The sequence below is a fragment of the Pundamilia nyererei genome, unplaced genomic scaffold (genome assembly GCF_000239375.1).
Source record: "Pundamilia nyererei isolate P.nyererei 1_Seehausen unplaced genomic scaffold, PunNye1.0 scaffold00074, whole genome shotgun sequence".
Taxonomy (NCBI): Eukaryota; Metazoa; Chordata; class Actinopteri; order Cichliformes; family Cichlidae; genus Pundamilia; species Pundamilia nyererei.
In genome coordinates, this window is record NW_005187475.1 from 1,205,189 (window position 1) to 1,222,385 (window position 17,197).

The 17,197-nt window shown below is 37.5% G+C and overlaps 1 protein-coding gene across 1 annotated transcript in view; it reads left to right on the forward strand.

The window, feature by feature from the left end:
- scara5 (scavenger receptor class A, member 5 (putative)) overlaps positions 1 to 17,197 on the forward strand; it is a 114,581-nt gene that overhangs the window by 15,099 nt on the left and 82,285 nt on the right. Inside the window, exon 3 of the mRNA XM_013911883.1 lies at positions 346 to 474. Coding sequence (XP_013767337.1) covers positions 346 to 474 — 129 coding nt within the window. The remainder of the gene's footprint in view (positions 1 to 345; positions 475 to 17,197) is intronic.

Here is a 17,197-nt window from a genome sequence, read left to right on the forward strand (position 1 = left end):
AATGAAATAGAGAGCAGCTTTGTTTTTCTGTTTTTGCACAGGCAATATTATTATGGAGTATTATGCAAACGTGATCAAATACCTCTTGGGTTCAAAATGAACTTTCAGTTAGCGTGATTGCTGAGTTTTGGGCGTCATTCAGAAGTTCAAAGAGGGAAAATATGGATGTTGGGAATCCTGGATTTTCTTTTACAATTATTATCAGCAATAAATCTGATTTCCATTATGTTCACTGACTTTTACCTCTGTTCTTTCACAATGTAAGAGACATTTAGCCAAATTGTTGGTTAATGATTTTGTTCAGAATGCCATTTGCTGGTATTTATAATAAATCCTTCTTTTCAGTTTCTACAAAGCGTCGCAGGAAGCAGGACCAGTGTTGCAGCCATCTGAACTCCCTCTCATCTATCAAGTACGCCATTGTTTTCCTCTACATCCTGGTTCTTCTCACCATATTTGGACTTTGCCTTGCAGGTAAGGTGTGTGTGTCAGTGGATGACTTTGACAACAATTTATGATGTTTAAGAAGCTCTTAGGAGCCTCAAAACAGACACTGAACAGTGATCTAAGAGAAATCTTTAAGTCAAAGGTTCAACTTTATCTCTTATGAAATCAGTTGAAAGCTATTAACTTCAGTTCAAGCCACTAACACTACATATTTTGATAATCTCCCTATAAAAAATATAATAAAAAGAATGACATAACGTGAGAAGAAGAGCATCATAAAAAGGTCACATTTTTCTGCCTCCGTCTCACCCTACCCTTTATATCCTGTTCTTTCACAGCAATCCTCTGAATGTCCTCTCTAACAACATCCAAACATCTTCTCTGGTGTATATAGTCTTCCTCTTCTCCTCAAGCCTGGCAACCCCACATTCATTATTCTTTGCCCAATTTATCCAATATCCCTCCTCTGCATGTGGTGACCTATTGTACAGATACTCAAGATATTGTGTTTATTTGGAAACTCTGTTCTATTGGAAAAACTGAGAGTTTTTCCTGTGGAAGTTGAGCAAATCTGCACTCCTATAACTCCTGCTGTGCTTTTTTTCTGATCTTTTGCTTGTGTGCATGCAACGAGGTATTTATTTAAAGTGAAAACCGTTTAAATAACACAGAGAAGGCAGTTTTGTTTGTTCAGCTCGCATGAATAAGCTTTGTGACTGACTGGATATCAAATGATCTTTCAGCTGTTCTGGATCAGTTTTTCCAAATGCTTTTGCCAGCTGAATTCAACTACACTTTTGCACCAACCATTATGTTTCAAATGCAATACATCCTCATAAATGGCAAAACAGTTTGTTTGTTTGTTTGATTGCCTTCAAATTTGCAAAGACAGGATCTCTGCTCTGTATAAAAACCTGCAAAAGTCAGTTTTGATACGTTTTTACATGTAAAAAAACCAAACTTGCTTTCTTTAGTCACGGAGTAATTTGTTAATTTGGGTAAAAATAGGCCATCTTATAAGTTTGATGACTTAAGAAGACCAACCTTTACTATGTTTAGCTGTTCTTCTGTTTTCTTTGTTACGTGGAGTACACATCTGCTTCAGACCTTTCTGTAAAGTCAGATTTTCTTTGCATATGTTCATTATCATTATCATTAGCATCAAAGTCATAGTAATACTGGGCTTTTAATCATTTCTTGAACAGTTATTTTTCCAAAAGACATAGAATGATTGTACACCGTACATCTTTAAATATTAAAAAAAAAAAAAAAACACGGATTGGGTGCACAGGAATTTATTTTGGAAATCCGCAGAGGTTTAAAAGTAAACATACAGGGTCAAGCATATATTGCCTACTAACTTTTTGTTAAATTTGCCTTAGAGAACTGCTCGACCGGATGCTTTGCTAGTCATCAGTACACTTCTGGCATTATTTTTGGGCGATATTCTGACCTTGACAAAATTGTTAGTTAATTAAAATTAGTCTGTGTGCTAGCAGACCTGGCTTTTGCATAGTCTACAAAATCTTCAGCTGGGAGATCTAGGATTTGGGAAGCCCATTCCAGAAGCTTAATGGCTATTTATTAAAAGAAACAAAGGAAGGAAATTCAAGGATCATCACCACTTTGCCAGGGTCATAAAAAGACCCAATCGGTTACACTCAGATCAAAGGAAATTTCTTAGGATGCTCAGAAACAATGCAAGAACCATCAAGGCTAAACCTGCCATGAACTGTAAACTGCTGAAACACCAAACTAACTAGAATGAGTCTTTTATCACCGTAGCCGACCACGAAAGAAGCCCCTGCCGTAAAATCAACATCTTAAAGCTTGACTGAAACACAATTGGCTGCTCCAACAGGACAATGAACTGACAGGACACCTATTAACAATGGTTTTGGAAAAAAATAGCTTGTAAAAGTTGGGTCCATGCCAACAAAGATCAAGTATTCAGTCAGAATTATGCCAGAAGCTTGGTGATAGCTCACAAAAGCATTTGGTCAAGTTGTAACTGGTTAAATCACATTTAAATAAATATGAATATAGAAATTTTGTATTTAAAATGTTAGTACCAATGGCAAGGTTGCATTGGTGTTTACTTGGTGTGGCAGAGGTGGACATTTCAACAGATGTGCTGTTTGCATTTAATTTGTTGCTTATAGATAATCATTTACCCATTAAATTTGATTAGTTTTCAAACACACTAAATTAGTATTACTTAGTGAGTCACTATTTTTATTGCTTTGTTTGCTTGTTTTGTTTTTTCATATTAGATGAGCAACTCCACAATCTTCCCTTTGTCACTGAAAAAGTTCTGCAGGTTGGTAACGGCTGCTGTAGATGAGACACATTTATCCTCAGTTTGTAGAAAATCTGACAGAGAGGAAGAGAAAAGTAGAGCGTAACAAAATGTGGCTGTAATGTCTTGGACACATGAAGGAAGTGATTTTATTGTCCGTCATTTACTCTCTGTCATGTAGATTTAAGGTTGAATTATAATGTAGGACACACACACACACACTTACACACTTACATCATAGAAACCCATTTAGTTAGCTTTAAGTAACACTTCGGGATGCAGTCTGAAACTACTCCCTCTTAAACTGTCTGATCTCGTTAAGAACTGAGAACATGCATGCACAATATGAATGAGCAGTCATTTGAAGTACAGCCAATGTCCAACAAAGTCATGATGCTGCTTTTATTGCCTCAGTTCATTTGACAAAATTAGATTTTTAGTTTGTACAAATGTTTTTGTGCCAAATATAGTATCAGTTTCTATAACATTAATGCAACTTTTTCTGTCATCTTCTAATCAGAGTTGTGAAGTCATTTTTTTCAAATGCAATATAAAGTTGACCTTTAGCCCTCTCCGGCGTCTCTGCTCCTACTGCAGAACTCGACACATGTGCGACAGGTTTAAACCTAATTCCCACATGTGACAGCTCTTCTAAAGAGATAAAGCAAGACAGTGATTTCCTTTGACCTGTATGGTTCCCATATTGCCATTAATCCACAGCTGTGCGTTTGCACAGAACTCCACTATATATATATTCTGGGTGATGATAAACAGCACCACCTTTGAACTGGAGTTTCAGCTTTTTTTATTTATGACATTGTATCCTGTTCTTAGCTGGCAACTGATGTGGTCTTCTGTGGTAAAATGTAATCTTACAGCAAACAAAGAAAGTTTAATTTTACCTCAGATGTTGCTGGATCCCATTTTCTTGAAACTGTAGGTTATTGTGCTTTTCTTGGAAGATAAACTCATGCACAAGCTCAGTGCTGTTCTGTAGCACACCGATTATCAAATTTACTTAAAACGAAGAAGTTGAAACTAGAATCCCAAACGTTTCTCTGGCAAAAGGCTCTTTCATGTTTCTTCTGATGAACAGCCAGTGACCATCATTGGTACAACATGTAGCGACGAGGAGAGATTAGTCATTCCCTTACTCACCAAAACATCCTCCAAGCTTACAAAGCTAGAATTGTCTTAAAAGCATAACATGTTTTCATGATCGGCACAACATAAGCGAAACAGAACAGTGGAAATTTGGACGTGTGAATTATGGGGGAAATTAGCATGAGCTGTCGTGACTTCATATCAGGCAGTCCTGTAATAAATTCCAGTATCTTCTGAGCTGTAGTTCCACCTCCTCCTGGTTAATTTGCAGGTGGAAAAAAAAACCCCACCGGCATTGTGCCACAGCGGTCACATGGCCAATTCATTTGTATGTGTCCGTGAATGAGACAGCCTTTAGAGGTGTGTCTAACTTTATGACTGTTACCTTCTGTGAACCCTGCTGTGGCCTCCTTGTAAATGTCAGCTCAGCCATAACAGGAGAGGAAGATACAGACAAACAGAGACTGAAAGAAGTTGTGAGTGCAGAGAAATAAGGGGAGATAAAGTAGATAAAGAAGAAGAAGCAACAGATCAAGAAGTTTGCTGTCTGGCTCCAAGTCAGCAGGATCCTGGCGGAATCGACTGCTCACACTAATCCTAATTTCATTTCAAGGCACTGCTCTCTCTGAGCCACCCACTCATGCCGTAACCACACAACTGATGCCATTTAATGGATGTGGCTCTGTGTGTATTCCCAGGCACAGAGATGTAGTTAAGAGTTTGGAACTGCTTTGCTGTTGTCACTGAGGTATTTAGTTATTTAAAGCTTTTAGATGAAGTTGTTTTAGAAAAGCAATCAAACCAGGCTTTTCAGACGACCTCTCCTAAATTAAATGCCGCCATCCAAAAGCTAAGTGGCTCCAGCTAAGTGTACGGGAGGCCCCTTTGCAGCACACATACGCCAAGTGCACGTACAGACACATTCAAAAATGCTGCCAGTTTTCTGTGCAGTCCACATTCTCTTGTTGCTTGAATTCTCACTTGACTTTGGCTTCTCTTTTTTTTCCAGCGCTTATGTTGCCTTCTTGGCCTTTTCCCTCTGAAACAAAAAGCCTCCACTGTCTCCTGTGCATTCAGACACATTTATATTTGATTTTCTTCCGGACTCATTATGCATTATGCCTTGTCATTGAAAACATCTGCATTATTGTCATAAGTATAATGTAGTGTCTTCTGTGTCAGCGCTTCTAATTCTAAATCTTACATTTGGACAAGTGAATGATGGAAGGGTCGTAAACAGAAACAGAGTCGAGTAAAAGCCAAATGAAAGAGGATAAAAGAGCCAGATGAATCCTGCTCCATTTATTATGTGGTGAAGAGCTGCCTCGTCAGTTTTTTACTCCTACAAGGTTCCATGCAGATAGCAGAGACCTCTGTCCCCACAGCATGAGAAAGATGGGTCTGCCAAAATGTCCAGACTTTTAGCAGATCAGAGAAGTATGTTAGAGAAACCTTTGTCTGTCTGTAGTCACTTATTTTGACTGACATGCTTCAAGAGCAGGGTAGATTCTTGAAAGACATGCTTGCCTTTTGAGCTGAACTTGGCTAATGTGAATGTATGTCACTCTAAATGGTGCCAAGATGGGAATTGATTTTTAAGACTTTTGTTCCCAAAAGTCCAAAGAAGAGAGGGTTGTGGAGAAGTGGTTCTCAACTTGGGTGATGTGACCCTCGGCCAGATAAATTAGAGCGCTTTCCACATCATTAGCAGGATACTAAGGAGAAACTTTCTCTTTCATACATATTGCAACATTTAATTTATTTTGACTTATTTCCTGTCTTTCTTTTCAGGTTCTCGTCTGTAAAACAAAAAGTGTTAGAAAGTGTCCAGGTGAAAAGGTCCCACCTTAAATCCCACACATTCAAGAAAGCTTAGTTAACATTTTAAGAATGGTTAGGAAACACAGTTATTTTTAAAAGACTTAGTCCTTGGTAGGAATTGAAGGACCCTAAAGCAAACAGTTCTGTGGTCATAGTATCTTAGAAATAGACCCATTAATGATCCTTACTTGACTTTGAGAAGCACTGATTGCATTTCGTTAGCTTCATAGCATAAGTGCCTAAGTCATTTTTTTGTGATGACATAGGCAGACGGACAGGATGATGCAGCAGTGGTAGGGGAGTAAAGTTAGGCAAAAATCTCAATTTGACCAAAAAATGACTTAGGCACTTATGCTATGAAGCTAACGATTTGTAAGTTTTCAAAAGATAAAAAGAATGAGAATGAACATAAAGCCATCTTGCATTCTTGCTGAATAGTGTTAAAAAAGTGGGGAAAAATATTGATCTTTTCAGAAATCTTTTTGATTTTTACTGTTTTTAATTGTCTGACATGTAAGACATAGGCAGCATTTATCCTCAGAAGAAACCCTCTTTCCTCTGTGTGAAGGACTGGGATGTTTTTGGTTGCATTTTGGCCAGACAGTGCAGCAAATACCTTGCTCTACATCTGGAGTCAGTTCTTGGCTGACTTCAGATGCACCTAACAAACACATTTAATAGCTAGAGATTGGCCCATATATGGACTTGCAAACAGAACCTAAGTTGATAACTGTCAGGGTGTTTGAGACAAGAGTGTTATGCTTGTTATGCATAATCTCTGTTTATGAGCTTGATAGGTATCCGACCATCACTGCTTACTATCATACGCACGACCATGAAAAAACATTGCAGAACTGCTGTATGGCATATTTCTGGGTCATTTGATTAAGGTCAGTTTATAATTTTATTGCATGCACTAGTTCACTATTGCAATATATACAACAGTTCCTACAGCTGTAGCATTTAGCATGTACTATATGATGGAGAATTGGCATAGATCATGAAAACTGAGTCATATTTTCCAGTTGGTAAAAAAAATGGAGCTCACAGGTTTCGCTCCAGTGGTCCCGTTTTCCTTTGCTAGTTAACTGCTGGAAAACATGATGTTATGTTTGTTGTTTTTTCTTTTAAGCCATGAAATCTTGCAACAAGAGTTTGAGTTTTTTCGCTGATACTGTTGGTACTACACAAGCATGTTCTTGGCAAGTGGAAATGGGCAATAGGCCTCATGTCCTGAAACAGCTGTGGTTTATTTTGGTTTTTCGCCTTTATATTAATTGGGTTTGGTCATGGTTATGTTATCATAATTTTGTGTTTTGCATCAGTTTTCCCTGCTGCAGCTAAATTGTGCTTGGCCTTAAAGAAAGTAGATTATTGATGGAAAAATATCAACTGACAGCTATGACCTGCAAGCAGAGGTTTGCCTTGGAATGAATATTGGAAAACTGGACAGAATTTATCATGATCATAAATCAACAATGTTAAAATATTTTGTATTTTCATAAAGTTGCTTTTCACGACAGAGCGACTATATCCTTTATAATCATAAATCATTTCATTTAAGTTTCATGTTAAAAGTAATGTTTTGTTTCTGTGCTATCCATGGCTGTGCAAGATCACAGATACAAACAGTGAAAATGAGCTTCCTTCAGAGAGTAGCGGGGCAGTCCCTTTAATGATAGGGTGAGGAGCTCAGTCATTTGAGAGGGACTTGGAGTAGAGCTGCCAATCATCTACATCAAAAGGAGCCAGTTGAGGTGGTTTGGGCATCTGGCTAGGACTCCACCTCAAGTCCTCCCAATGAACTAGTGGCGGTGGCCAAGGAGAGGGAGGTCTGGGCACCTCTGCTTAGACTGCTGCTCTCTGTAACCTAAACCTAGATAAATGGCAGAAAATAAACTGACTACTTTACTTGCCTACTTATTTTAGTGTGTAAGTAGCTGCCTGGGTTTGTGGAATACTCACAACCTCCAGTATGTTAATTCATGTTTACAGGCATTAATTTAAATTGTAAATTAAATTTTTATTGATTTTTCATATTCATGAAAACGTTTTTAATCCACCCAGTGTTTTATGTAATAATTCACTTTAGTGTTCACAAAATTAATACTTTCTATGTTTGAAGTGCAAACACAGCTTTATGTTGAACTTAATTATTTTATCACCACACCTGAGACCACAGTTCAAGTTGCAGCAGTTAAGACTTCTTTTCAAACTCTGTTTTATTCGTTGGCCCATTAACCCATCCTGTCTGGGTAAAATATTTGCTACAGACAAGTCATATTGTCATGGACTTGCTGTGTGCTAGGCAGGATGTAGGACCCAAACGCAGGACTCATAAACAAAAGGGCGAACTAAAAGAGGCAGCTCTATTTTGTCTGTAAATAACACACTTCAAATACAAAAAACTAAACTAGACACGACGACAAGCAGGGGAAGACTAAGGACTAAAATACGCAGGCAGGATAACGAGAGGATGGGGAACAGGTGGAAACACAGCTGGAACTAATCAGAAATAATGAGACAAGGGGAAAGCAAAACTAGACCCACTGCACACAGGACAGGGACTATCAAAATAAAACAGGAAACACACGGCAGGAACAGAGGCACGGACTTGACACTGAAACGTCAGGAACAGAGGGAACACGGAGCACAGGGACAGGAGTCACAAAGTGCGACATGAGACACGAGTGACTGAGGAACAAGAAAATAAACATGAAGACAGAACTAAACCTACACTAAACATGAGGGGCACACGAACAAAACTCAAGGGTCATCGACCCAGGACCATGACACATATACATCCTGTTAAAATACTTTATTTACAAAGTAGTGCTAACACAAAAAAAATACATGGCAATTTCTATCCATGAACCACAAACGTATACAAATGTGCCTTCTCATGACTCTATTTGATGTTACAAATATTTTAATAACATTCAAGCTCCTGTGATAGTTGCTGAAAGTACTAGAATGAGTTTAACTGTGATTAAGGATTTCTTGTGTGCTTTATCCAACTCACATTTTTCTGTGTTGAAGGTCCCTTTCTATTCTGTTTATAGCCGCATGTTTTTAAGTCCTCCATATGAAGATATTTTTGCCCGAATCTTTCTCCTGCACTAACATAAATTGTGATCTGTGGGACACAACTGAGGCACAGGATGCCAAAAACCTGACCGTTAAAAAAAGAGAAAAAAAAAACAGTGACCGGCTCTTTTTTAGCCCAACCACAAGCTTTAGATTACTTTAGCTCTTCTGAGGATATTTAAAAGACACACTCGTAATCTTTATTATTCAAGATTAAAAAAAAAAAAACTGCCTTTAATCTAGACCATATGTGTCAGACTAAGTTGGTCAGTATAAAAACTCTCTGAGGGTAAATCTGACACCACAAACTGCCACTCCTAGCAACTTTAAAGACAAACTTTAAAGGTCTTAAATCCCTTTCTTGTGGAAACAATAAGCATTCTGGCTGTGGAAGATGAGGTGTTTCTGACCTCAGTCTGTTTATGTTTTACACGTGTAAGACATACTGTTCCCAAACACACATCGCATGGAGGAGAGTAAAACCTCCATCACATTGTACATAGTGTAGTTATGACCGCAAATAACTACATGAGTAGAAACATAGTACATTTAAATATGTAATAAACTTTATCATAGTCATAATATAAAACATACATAGTCTTTCCAAATAATACCACAAACACATTGGGATATAGAGTACTATACACTTACAAAAATGTATGCAGTAACTAGTGTGTGTGGAAAAGTGTTTGCCCTCTTCCTGGTTTCCTAGGTTTTTGCATATTTGCCACAATTACATGTTTCAGATCATCAAACAAATGTTAATAACGGACAGAGATAACCTGAATAAATGCAAAATGCAGTTTTAGGAGGACGATTTCATTGTTTAGGGTGAATAGTTATCCAAACCTACCTGTTCCCGTGTGAAAAAGTAACTGCCCCTCTTGTTAAATCATGCATTAAATGTGATTAACCAGAGTTCAGTTTCACTAAACACACTCAGACCTGTTAAATCAAGAAACCACTTAAATAGAAGGAGATGAACCTCCCCAGGAGTGACCTCCAATTACTCCAGGAGCACACTGACGACTCATCCAGGAGGTTGCAAAAAACTCCAGAACAACATTAAAGAACATCAGGCTTCACAAGTCTCAGTTAAGGTCTGATTTCATGATTTAACAATAAGAAGGAGACTGAGCAAAATTGGCATCCATGGGAGAGTTCAAGGAGAAAACCACTGAAGAGCAAAAGGAACACAAAGGCTCAATTTACATTTACCAAAGAACATCGTTATGATCCCCAAGGGTTTTGGGAAAATACTCTGTGGATTGACAAGACAGAAGTTGAACTTTTTAGTAGGTTTTACATCTGGTGTAAAAGTAGTATTTCAGAAAAGGAACATCATACCAACAGTATAATATGGTGATGGTAGTGTGATGTCTGGGGTTGTTTTGCTGCCTCAGGACATGGAGGACTTGTTGTTGTAAATGGAACCATGAATTCTGCAGTCTACCAAAACATCCTGTAGGAGAATATCCGTCCATCTGTTGGTGACCTCAAGCTGAAGCACACTTGGGTTCTGCAGCAGGGCAATGATACAGAACACACCAGCAACTCCACCTCTAAATGACTTAAGAAAAACTGAAAAGTTGTGGCATGACCTTAAAAAAGCAGTTTGTGTCTGAAAATCCTTCGATGTATCCGAATTACAACAATTCTGCAAAGATGAATGGGCCAAATATCCTCAACAGCACTGTAAAAGACTCATTGCCAGTTACTGGAAACACTTGATTGCAGTTGATGCTGCTAAGGGTGACCCAACCAGTTATTAGGTTTAGGGGGCAATCACTTTTACATTTAAAAAAATAAACACATTCATTTAGAAACTGCATTTTGTGTTTTCTTATGTTATCTTTGTATGATATCTAAATTTGTTTGATGATCTGAAACTTTAAGTGTGACAAACATACAAAAAAAATAGGAAATCAGGGAGGGGGCAAACACTTTTTCACACCACCGTACGCATGTATCTGGGATTTACACACACTCTGGGTGCCCTTAAATTGACTCTAAGAACATAAAGCCTTGTTCTAATGAGTTGCTGTTCTCTGGCCATGGCCCTTTGTGAAGAAAAGAGTCTGGAAATGTTCCAGCATTCTCAGTAGGAGTCCATTATTGAAGGAGCACGCACACCCGCACTTGTTCAGACCAAAGAGGAAGAAAAGTCAGTCAAGACGAGGAGTCCAAAAAGTCAGCAGATGACCTTATTCAGAGAGTCAGACACAGGCCATTAACATGTCAAGGATAATTGGACCAGATGTCTTTCTATTCTGTGTCCTTTCTGAATACTGCAAAGAACTTTTTTTTTTAGTTTATTTTGAGGCAAATACATCCAAGAAATCCAGCAGTAATGATTACTTGCATAGTTGCATCGATATTAATTGGTGGGGTGTAAAATTACTAAACAAATTATATTTATTGCACTTTAGCTCATTTGTTTGCAAGTTTTGATTTCATTTTTATCATGAAACATGGCAAACATTACTGACAACAAAGATAAATCTGCCAGCTGCAAGTGAGTGTCTGTGATATGCTCTTCTGCTCAAAAATTAAGGAAACATCATCACAGTATAACAAAAGGTCAGTAAAATCTGTTCAGTTAGGAAACATAAACCACTGTGATTCGATTTTGCCTGCTTTGGTGCAAATGAAAATGGCAGCACTGGAAGTGTAGTTTTTCAGGCGATGATCACATCGAGATTTTCTTTTTGCCTAGTTTGGCTTTTGGCTAGTATCCTTGTCATCCTTGTTATCGTTGTCAAATGGTACCTGCAGCCTATTCAGGTTGCACAGGTAGTCCAGATCCTGCTCTGAGTGTCTCACATGTACTCACAAATAATTGTGCTGCACCAGTGAGCTCTAACAGAATAGCAGTAAATGACTGGGATAAGAATATATTAGCATTTCTGTGGCATCTTAGACTTACTATATAGACACACTCGTTATATAATATTTATATTGTGTAAACTTACCTTCTCACAGCATCAGTCTTGTTTCATTTTTTGGTTATTGTGTGAAGCTGCAACTCTGTTCATGTTCATTTTAAACAGATCTTCTATGAAGTATAAGGTTTTCATGGTGGCCCTGGAAATGCAAATGCACTGCAACTTCAGAAAACAAGAGTAAATACAGAAGTAATTCAAAAGCACAGAAAACAAAGTAGAAGGTGAATAAAATACAAAGGAAATAGAAAGAAACTGCCACAATCACAAAACAAAAAGGAAAGTGTTTTGGGGAAGGATAATGTGATCAAAATGAGCTATATTTTTCTTAAATTATACATTTATTTTTAAATTCCTTTTATTTATTTAACATTTGATTTATTTTCTATGTTCTCTTGTATGTAAAATATGGGTTTGATATTTGCAAATCATTGTATTCGGTTTCCATTAACATTTCCATTAACTACACAGAAAATCTTTAAAAATCATCTTTTTTTAATGATTAGTTGTTCAGGCCTTACTGTTTTTATCTTTTAGAAATGTCCAGATGTCATGTCCAGATGACAATCTCTCCTTGTAAACATGTAGAACTTTACATGTTTACAGTTCAGATAAACAAGGTCGAGAGATGCAATAAAATGAAACACCGCAGTGTGTAAGTGACTCCAACACAAATAAAAACACCATGCCTCACTCCTGCTTGTCTCCATAAACAGCTATAGGGATTTTATAAATCTGCTGCAGTGGGAGGGGGGGATAAAGCTTCAGGGATTTCAGAGTACAATAGCAGGCGTCCAAATTAGTCTTCTACATGTCTTTTTTCTGTTTTACTGGCAGACTAATTAAGCAGCAACAGATTCCAAATAGTTTTATGCTCATAAACAAACACACTGCATGGGTTTGATCTGTCTTAATGCGTGCTGGAGCTGATGTCCAAAGAGGCACACTTTGTACAGTTATGAGAGCTGGCACCCAAAAACTGAGTAGTTATTAGTTTCCACTGTGTTTGGTTGGGCGATAGCTTGGAACTAAAGTTTTAAACAAAGGATGGAAAAGTGAGCAAAAGCATGTAGATAGCAATGTCTTTAAAGTTGCAATCCACAAAATTTGATGTTAGTTTGTTATAACCAGAGACTGTATGGAAAAGGTGGATTTAGCCACCATGATGTAAACCAATGGGGCTTCACTGGAGCTGGAACTGACTATATTATGATTAGGGGGTTAAGTGCTAAGTTACAAGCTAATGCAAGAGGGAAAAAATAACTATACACTTGTTCCAAGTTGTTTGCCCAACACCCTGGTCTTCTATCAGTCACATGTCAAAGAGCAGAGGTCTATCACAATGTGCGTGAACAACCAGAAAACCAAAAAAGAATAGTAACCTCTCAGTTTCAACTCAAACTTGAGTTATTGTTAACTGGATATACATCCTCCTAAAACGTAGGCCCTGTACAGATTTCAGTGAAGCAAAATTAATCCTGCTTCCTGAGGCAATAGTCAACTGGGGCCACAATATGGCAGTAAGCTATAAGCTTTATGACAATGCTGTGTGAGATCAAAAGAGAGAGATCACTTTCTTTGGCATGTTTTATGATTTCTTTTTTTAGATTTCACTAGGCAAGCACTGCCTGCCTTGCTTGCCCTGATTGGATGATATCTGTCTTACCTAGTTTGCATGCTGTTAGGACTTTTCTTCATTCATGTAACACCATGTTGATCAGAAAAATAACACTGATCTGTTGGCAAGAGTATGTTGATAAACTGCACTCAAACCACACTCAAACCTGTCTCTCTAACAAACAACTCTAATGTTGACCACAGAAATGCTTGAAATGTGTTGTTGTTTGGTTATCATACCTCCCACTTTGTGTTTCAGTGTGTCTTACCTTTCCTTTGTTCTAAACTGTTTACTGCCAAACATTTAGTATTTAGACATTAAATCTGTTTGTGCAGCTTTCTGGAAAAGAGCATTAAGCTTTTCTCACATTAGTATTTAGAATCAAAGCAATTGCCCATGAAATGAAGTATTTTTACTGCTTTGTTTGCATATATGCTTCAATTACGTACATTTCTTGGGAGATGTAAACCAGAAGAACTGAGATGAGGAAACAGTTCTTGCAGCACAAACCACAGTCAACTTAGTGGTAAACTACTCAGAAAGGAAGAACACCAATAAAATATCAATAATCCCTGTCAGCTGTGCGACTAATGGGGAATATGATTAATCGCAAAGCAGATTTCAGAACTTGGTTTGTCATTTTTAAGAAATAGCACTTGAAATGTGTCAGACCTTCAAAGCATTGTGAAAATCTTTTGGGATACTAAACTGAGAAAAAGTTACTATAATTAATTAAGCCACCTAATATAGTTACAAATTCACAACAAATGCAGGGTGGGGCAGTAAACTCACAATGTCAGCATGGCATGTGGAGTTACTGGAAGATAACAGCACAATTTTAATAAACAATTTTTTGGATAAAAACGTGTATACAGTATGGTTTAGATGGCACCACGCTGATGAAGGCCTATCCACCAACAGCCCTGGATTTATCTGTACTGTTCATCATTGGACATTTTATGTAGACTCAAAAAAAGCGGTGTGGTTTTCAGCTTTCAATCCACTTTGTCAGGTAGGCCTGTTCAATTGCTCATCAATGTAACTATATAATTAGCCAATCATATGGCAGCAACCCAGTGCGATTAGGCTTGCAGAGTGGGGAAGACAGGTAATTTAAGTACATTTAAATACTGCGCCAGGCAGGCTGTTCTGAGTATTTCAGAATGCAATGATTTATTGGGATTTTCTGAAACAACTGTCTCTTAGGTTTACAGACAAGGATTGGAAAAAGGGAAAACATCCCGTGATGCCTTGTTAATGGCAGAGGTCAGAAGAAAATCTCCAGACTTCTTTAAGCTGATAGGAAACCAATAGTAGCTCAAATAACCACTTTTAACCAATGTACACAAAATGTTGAACTTTAAAGCAGTCTGGTTACAGCAGAAGAAGGCCACAGTGTTGCATTGTATTATTAATCAAAAGGTTTTTAAGATTTCTTTCTTTTTTTTTTTTTAAATAATAACTCATTTAATCCATTCAGGAGACAAAAACAGGTACTTCCTTTGTACGCGCACTCACAGACACACATCCATTAAGTCATTTGGCCTTTCACAGCAAGAGCTTCACTTTGATGTTTGCCACATCAGACAGGGCCCACGCTTAGAAATCAAACAAACTCCACCGCTGTCACTTCATTTGGACATTCCTGCAGCTGAGTTACAGCTGGCTGATTTCCACACAAAATCTCCCCCAGAGAGACACTTCAACACAACTGCAGAGACCAGAGACATTGTTGGTGCATATCAAAATAAATAACAAAAATCCCACAAAATTAGACATTCATTGGTCGCATCTCCCACTTTTAAGCTCTTGTTTAAAGATTTGTCTGATTTAATAAACAAAGTTAAAAGGCATGTTTTAAGCATATATATTTTTATTCCATCTATTGTAAACCTGTGATTTTACAATATGGTTTACTTATCAGCAGTATGGCAGAACTGGGTCCTACCTATAAAAGCTGCAGGCATGAAAGGATCTATGGATCTAATATCATGTCTTTGCACCTAATTATATAATTTCAACCATAATATATATATTTGTAACTTTATCCATTTCAAAATTAAACGTGACACTTGTTAATTGAAAATTAGATGACAAGAATTCACTGACAGCCTGTATGACATAAGTGGTTTTCTAAAATAAGCAAAACAGTTCCCATAAAACTTGCCTTCTTTGTCTGCCGTGTTTAATTCCTCTGCTGTTTCTGTCGAAGGAGATTACTTTGTTGATAGTTATTTTCTTTTTCATCAGTTTATGTTACCAGTAAGCCAAACTTTTAAAGCTTTATTTCCATTTGCTCTCATAGACCAGTGTCCCTTGCAGCAGGTTTTCCACCAACCCGATCTTAGCGATTACACAGTGTTGAAATAATCAATAAATAAATGAGAGCAAAATCTGTTTGTGTACCTTTAAAAGAAAAAGAACCACAATAACAAAAACTTGCAGTTATGTTAACTCTGTGGTCTGTTTTGTTTTTGTATTTTGACCAATGGTCAGAAAATCAGTTGCTCTTTGTTTTCTCCTTTAAGGAGCTTTTGAGCTAAAGAATTGTCTGCTGCTGAAAACAAGGTTAGTAATATACCATAAAGTGCGTTTGTGCATTTCTGGTCCTAAAACCAAAACAATGACCAAAGAGATGTTAAGTATGGCCTCATTTCTGCAGTTAATATATTCATTTGATTTACGATAACATGGCTTTAAACTCTGTTTAAAGTCGGATATGCTGTATGCTGAAAAAGAACAACATAGTGCCCAGTAAACAATCAAAGGCCATTTCTTCCCTGCAGCTGAACTCTTTGGACCTGTTAGTGTTGTGTCTGGTGTGGGATGTGGTTTGTGTACTGTGTTGTCCAGTATGCGGTGGAATTATTTATTCGTGGCGACCGACCGTGGCTGACTGAAAATCTGATTCAGATTCAACCCCGTGATAAAGGTTTGAGCAAGAAACATAAACACAGTCAAACATGATGAATTTACTGTGACGTTCCCACATATTTTAGATTTTAATGTGTCATTCCAACGTTTCAGTGTAATGTTTGGCTCTGTTGTATTTCTCCTCATTGGAACTCAAACTGCTTTTACCTACATTTTTATTCAAATTAAAATGTTTTAATGCTTTTCTTTTACTTTTTGTTTGTTTCATCTGCACCATTTCCAGCAGCAGTAATTTTCTGTGTTTATTGTAGCTGATGTATTGATGAACATTTGAGGCTGAACTCATTTTAACTTCTTTAATAATTATTTACATAGTAAGAAATTGCCATTACAAGTACCCGGAGCCTAAAGAAACACCTTCAGTGTTTTGTTAAATCACCAGTCCAAACCTCAAAATTATGAACCATAAATTAAAACTTCATTTAAAAAAAAATAAAGGCAGCAAATCTTCACATTGAGAAACATGAATAATGAAATCTGGGACATTTTGCTGTATAATAAATTCTGTGAATAAATAAATCAATGTAGCAATGTTTCACTTCTATAGACATTTGGTTTATTTGTAAACTGATGTATTTTGTATGCTGTGACAGATGAAGCCTAATATCTCCTTCTGGGAATGATGGAAGGAAGAAAGGACAAAAAGCATTGTTCCCGAGTGTTTTTGTCCCGTCTTCCACCCCTAACCGGTCACGACAGATCGCTGCCCCTCCCACAGCCTGGTTCTGGCTGAGTCTCTCCTTCCCAGTGTTGCCAAATGCTTACTCAAAGGGGTCAGTTGATAGTTGGGGTTTTGTCTGTATTATTTTAAGGTATTGTCCCGAATTCAAAAATGTGGCACAAAAACAAACCAATGGAGGCCCAGTAGAGTGCAATCAGATGAAGAGTTTATTAAGAACACACGCGTGGGAAGAAGCACACAGCATCACATCAGCGGACTTCTTC